Raw genomic sequence first — 6,375 nt, 5'->3', positions numbered from 1 at the left:
AGTGCGTATTGAACATTTCTTCCTTAATTATCATGAGCATACGTCCGGGCACATGCGCTGGGTCGCGTGTCGGGAACTTTCTTTGACTACTTTGTATACTTGATATCCGTAGGTAGCAGTGCGTCTGGGCACACTGCGCTGGAATACGTATCCGGACACATTGTTCTTTATATATGATATTCGCCGACATGCGTCCAGGCACCGTTAAGGTCGGGTGTCCGGGACCTGCTTGTTTCTGTAGATATCCATGGTTTTGTGTCGGACACATTTCTGTGAATATCAGCGAAGCGTCGTCACGGCTTGCCGCTAGGTTTTGTATCCAAACACATTTCTGCGATGCTCGATGACATCGTCCGGGCACATGCGCTGAGTGCTGTCCAACTGCAGATATCCATGAAGCATGCGTCTGGGCGCACACTAGGTCGTGTCCGAACCCTGCTTTGTTCTTGTATAGATATTCATGGCTTATATGTCCTTTTGCCTTGAGTCTATATCAGACACCTTACATCATTATTATGCCATTTTGGCACTACTCCAAACTGATCAGTAGGCCAAGTCCTTGACCGCTTCTCCATTTGGTCCTTGTCCCGGCTTATAATCTCATCCTTTGGCCCTTACAATCGGTGAGACTTTGACTCTTGGCCACATAAGCAACCGACCTCCCACGATCCTCGCGTTCTCTTGATTCCTGACCGAGCACGGAGGCTTGACTTTTGACCTTCCTGACCTCCAGGTCAGCTTACCTTCTGACCCTCTTGTGGTCTTGACTCATAACCATATCATCTTACCGACCCCACAAACATGCGCCGTATCAAAGCGCTACATTGATTTTCTTAGATTAAAAAATTTGAGACGCTATCTATTGGACAAGGAACCGTTTGTGCTTTCGAATTTACGCTACATATCGATGATAAACTTTCATTGGGTCGGATTGATCACCTTCAGAAAATTAATTCGAAGAGCTGGGTACCTAAATTAATAAAAAAAAAATAAGAGAAATTGATATGTCCCAAGGCATAATGTGCAATTCTTTCGCAGAATATATCATAGCTACAGTGCTCTAACAACTCATAATATTGAACTGTATATCATGACCCATCTTTACTTTTTCAGATTTATTTCAGATTTATTTAGATGATTGATAAAAAATTATCTAAAAAGTAAAATTAACAAATGAAAAATAAAATGAGTTGACATACCCTTGAAACTGAGTAAGGATTCTCTCACAGAATATATCATACCTACCGTGCTCTAACAACTTATAATATTGAACGTATATCATGACCCATCTTTACTTTTTCAAATTTATTTCCATGACTGATAACAAATTATCTAAATAGTAAAATTAACAAATGAAAAATAAAACGAGTTAACATACCCTGAAACTCAGTGGGGTGGCAAGCAAGAAGCAACATGACGGCATACCCTTGCAACGAGTTTGATTTTTTCAGTGTATATCAAATGCTAATACTTGAACTATTTATTCTGTTGTGCTGTCCGTAAAAACCTACTTGTACTTTTTTGAATTTACTTAGTGATCCATCAATAGAGCCGGATCGTCGACCTTTAGTATTAATGGGATCTCAAAAGCTGAATATGGTTAACAAAAACAATCTGGACATAAAATGCAGCGGGAATATTTGCTAATGCATTGCATAAACAAAGTAGGAATTAAACTACCGGGAGAAGAAAAAGAATATTTAGTCGTAATGTGATCAATTAACAACTTAACGTAGAAAGAAACAAAACAAAATGGAAAGATACGATCAAAGAAGACAGACAGATCCCTGCAGCGGGTGCATCAGTAGTATGGAATTGTGGGTGGCGGCGGCGAGGCATAAGTCACACCTACTACTGGTGGCAGCTGGAGCGGCGGCGGTGGGTGCTTCTCATGATATTTGAAAGGTGCTGGCGGAGTTGGCAGCCCTGCCGGTGAAGTATGCGATGGCGGTGTGTGCTTCACCCCAGGCGCTGGTGGTGGTGAAGACGTATGGTGCTCCGAAGGGGGTGGATGGTACTCAAACAATGGCGGAGGCGACGAAGGATAATGCTCGGAGGGAGGAGCATAAACTGACGAAGGCGGCGGCGAGGATTTGGGTGCGGGAAAAGGTGGCTTCCACGGCTGTTGCATCGGAGAAGGATGTAGAGGTGGCGACGGAAGCAAAGGAGGTGAGGGATAATGAGGGAGCGGTGTAGGTATGGCGACTGGAGGTTGAAATGGAAGAGGTGTAGGAGGGTACTGTGTCGGTGGTGAGGCAAATTTGGGCAGCAATGGGGGTTGGTGTGGAGCTGGGCCGTAGCTGTAGGTAGGAGAATGTGGTGGGGTAGGATGGTAGCCCGGGGAGAACGGCGGAGGCGAATGATTCAGCGAGTACGATGGCGGTGGAGGGTGAGATCTAGTGGAAGGCGATGATTCGTATTGTGGCGGCGGAGGAAATTGAGGTTGCCCACGAGAACCTCCGGTCCTTTCCCCATGAGGAGTCGGCGGGGTTAACACAGGCCGATTCGTAGCAGGCTTCGGCGGCGGGATCGTGTAAGGAGGCTTAGGGTACGGAAATGATGGCGGCGTTGTGGAGGGGGGATTGTGCGAGGGCGACGACGGGGGCATCGTGGAGGGAGGCTTGTAGGAAGGCGCCGACGGAGGCGTTGTAGGAGGATTGTAAGAGGGGAATGGAGTCGCACCGCTCCAGCACACCGACTTGCTGCAATCGATTGGGTGTGTCGCCGCGTAGGCGCACTGGTTAGGTGGCCGCTGGTCCGGCAAGCCAGGGATGCAGTTGGACCTTCCGTCGAACGCCCTTGCCGGGCCTCCACTTACGCAGGACGGCGGTTGGCCGAAGAAGAAGTTGTAGGAGTAAGTAAAATTCTGCAGTCTTGGTAGATCGCAAATGCCGGGCGGGATCTGACCGGTGAGGAGGTTGTGCGCGACGTCGAGCTGTTCGACGCTTTGCAAACCTGCGATGGAGTCTGGAAGCTTGCCCTGGAGACGGTTGAAGCTGACGTCGAACACGGTCACGTGGCTGAGCAGGCCGACCTCAGACGGGATGCAGCCAGTGAGGTTGTCGTTGAGGAGAATGATCTGGTTAAGCGTGGCGGCCATGCCTCCTATGGAGGAGGGAATGCAGCCGCCAAGGTCGTTATTGGCGAGGACGAGAACGGAAACAGGCGAGGAACCGACGGTGGAAGGGATGCCGTGACGGAGGCGGTTGGAGTTGAGGAAGATAGCGTCGAGGGGCCGCTCGAATAGATCCGGCGGGATGGCACCCTCGAAGTCGTTGAAGCGTAGATCGAGGAAGCGAAGCTCCGGGAGGTGCAGAACGACGTCGGGGAATGCTCCGACGAAACGGTTGTTGCTCAGATCAAGCTCATAGAGGTAGCGGAGGTGACGAAAGGTGGGGGGAACTGTGCCGCAAAATCGGTTGGAGTTGAGGTGGAAAAGAGCGAGTTCAGCGAGGAGGCCGAGCTCCTTGGGGAGGTAGCCGGCGATATCACCGTGGTTAAGATCGATGCCGGCGACGACATTGAGGTAGGGGTCGACAGGGGAAGCGGTGCAGAAGACACCAAAGTAGGAGCAGACGTGGGGGCCGACCCAGTTGGAAGTGAAGTTGTTGGGGTCGGAGAAGATGGCTGTGCGCTTCCACGTCTGGAGGGCAACGTAGGCGTCGCGTAGCCGGGCGTTTTCGAACTGGAAGCTAGGGTCGACCTCCACGGCGTCGGTGCTGATACCCTCCATGGCTGCTTCGTCGGCGTTCATGACGGCAGCGGAGATGAACAGGAAGAAGAGAAGGAAGAGGAAGAGACAGTGAGGCGCCATCTCATCTCCCTTCCGGAACCACCAAGCCAGTTGACACACGGTGGAGAGGAAGACGAGCAGGTCACATGTGCTTCACGGCTGTCAAACGCAAAATTGCAATACAGCCAATGCCATCTCCTGATCGTCTTGTAGTGTTTTGTGAATCCTTTGTTATATCAGCTGTCTTGCGTAAAAGTACGTGAGTATTATAATATGGGTAAATTTGTATGTAGTCTCTATTAGTAAATATAATTTTGTATATATTTTCTATTGAAAAAATCTGTTTCTACGGGCTGGATTAGTTAGTAGGGTGCTTGGATATTTGCATCGAAGGTCGTAGGGTCGAGGGTCGCACCACTGGGCAGGTCGTTTCCTCACTTTGAACTGAGTGATTCTTCTTCACCGTCTGTCAGAGTTCCTATACAGATTAACTGTGATTTCCACCTCGAAAATATATTGATTCGGACCTATGGGAGCTCGATAAGATGAAAAGTTTCAGGTTTTACACTTGTGATTTTTTAGAAAATATATCTTCTATTACAGTGTTTAAAATGTCTCATTTAATATATTTTCTTCTTTTTAGACTATTTATACCTAAAAAAAATATGAAGGACAATTTTAATAGAAAATATACTCGAATATACTAGATTTTCTTTAAATGATATTCAATTGGATAGAAAATATACTAAATTTTTTTTAAATGATACTTAATTGGATAGAAATATACTAGATTTATTTTTACATGAGGTTGAATTTAGAAGGAATTATATTAAAACAGGAAAAAAAATATGTTAAATCTAATAAAAAAATATACTCGATTCTAATGTAAAGATTACATTACTGAATTTAAAAGGAATTATACTCATTTTTTTTGACCTTTTGTACTTAAAAAATTTGAGGCACAATTAGATCACAATATTTGCATAAGGGAGTTGAAGCAAATAAAATATTATATGTAGGGAGCGGAAATAAAATTTTTTATAATGGAAGATTGCATGTAAAATTCAAATTATGATTAGAGATTTTTCTTTATTTTTAAATAGTATTATAAATTAATATGGATATGCATATGTGTTAATGAATAGATTTTCTATAAAAAAATTTTAAAATAAAAAAATTAAATATAAAGAATAAAGATTAATAAATGAATGATTGAATTATAAATATAAATAAAAAATTTATTTATTTTAACTCCCTCACATAAATATCTATCGTTATATAATTATTCTTCGTATTTTAGATAAATAAAATAAAAATTAAATATAATTTTTTCAAATTCATCATTTTAAATTAAATCATTTTTTTCATTTAATATAATCCTTCCTAAATAATTTAGTATATCTTCTATCTAATTGAACATCATCTAAATAAAATTTAATATATTTATCATCTAACTTCAAAAAATATGTTCAATTCGATAAAAAAAAATATATTAAAATTTAATTTAATATGTTAAATTTAAGAAAATTTATATTTATATTTATTTTTTTTATTCAAAAAACATTAATTTGATAAATTAATGTTGATTATATTTAATTAAGGAGCAGACATAAAAAATTTTAAATATAAAATCTGCATATAAAATTGAAGTTATAATCCAGGACTGCAGGTAAATTTTCCTTTGAATATAATAGATACGTGAGATAATGAAGATTAAGTTAAAACTTTAGTCTTACGGCTGACAACCACACGCGGAAGCTGTCAAGGAGTCAGGGACGGTAATTGATTTATTTTTAATGCCAAAAAATTAGAAAAAAAAACCTCAATACACTCATCATCCCAGGTAAAAGCGTAATATAAAAAACACAAAAATGAACTCATAGTTTAATTAAAATTTTAATATATAAATTATAAATTTAAAAAGTAAAAAAATTGAAAAGATAACTTTCTAATTTTTAAATGGACGATAAAAATACAGTGGAGTTTAAAAATGATAAATTTGAAACTGGAATAATACATATCTTTATTTTGATATATTTTTAGGGTAGTACTAAATGGTTAGAATCTGATAAGTTAGAATGTATATATACATATATATTCAGGGGTATTTTAATAATATCAGATGTGTATATTAATTATATATATATATATATATATATATATATATATATATATATATATATATATATATATATATATATATATATATATATATATATATATTAATGATAATATGTTTAATCATCAAAGATATTTTTAATGTGGTTATAAATGCTATTTAAAGACCGATTTGCAGTAAAATTGAGATTGAGATTGAGATTGAGATTGAGATGGGTGTCAGTGTCACGGACAGCTACTCCGAGAGACAGGAGCAGCAGTGCAGTGCGGAGGAGAGAGAGATCCAGCTGAGTGATGGGGCCCATTCACTCCTCTCTCTCTGCCTTCTTTATTGAGTCGGTGCTCCACGCCAGCTGGCCGCTGCGTCTTTAGAGGGATCACGTAACCTCCCCTACGCCTGCAGACAAAGACACAGTGTAGACTGGCCATTCGACTATGCTATGTGCTCCGTTTCTCTTTTGCGAACACTGTGTTTGTTTTGCCTGCAACGCTTGGCCGTGGGGCACGGCATCTATCTGTCGCGG

General features: G+C 41.1%; 1 protein-coding gene across 1 annotated transcript; it reads right to left on the bottom strand.

Annotated features, from left to right (window-relative positions):
* Nucleotides 1–1,671: 1,671 nt before the first annotated feature.
* On the bottom strand, nucleotides 1,672–3,971 carry LOC122027218 (leucine-rich repeat extensin-like protein 4). Its single transcript, XM_042586142.1, has one exon. The coding sequence runs from the start codon at nucleotides 3,812–3,814 to the stop codon at nucleotides 1,802–1,804; it is 2,013 nt and encodes a 670-aa protein (XP_042442076.1). The 5' UTR covers nucleotides 3,815–3,971; the 3' UTR covers nucleotides 1,672–1,801.
* Between the last annotated feature and the right edge of the window lie 2,404 nt (nucleotides 3,972–6,375).

This window comes from Zingiber officinale, chromosome 10A, assembly GCF_018446385.1.
Source record: "Zingiber officinale cultivar Zhangliang chromosome 10A, Zo_v1.1, whole genome shotgun sequence".
Classification (NCBI taxonomy): Eukaryota; Viridiplantae; Streptophyta; class Magnoliopsida; order Zingiberales; family Zingiberaceae; genus Zingiber; species Zingiber officinale.
Note: the sequence above shows the minus strand (reverse complement) of the source record. Positions and strands in the feature narration are given on the sequence as shown.

Coding starts and splice junctions, on each gene's coding strand:
- LOC122027218 (XM_042586142.1), bottom strand. CDS start 3,814: ATGGCGCCTCACTGTCTCTTCCTCTTCCTTCTCTTCTTCCTGTTCATC.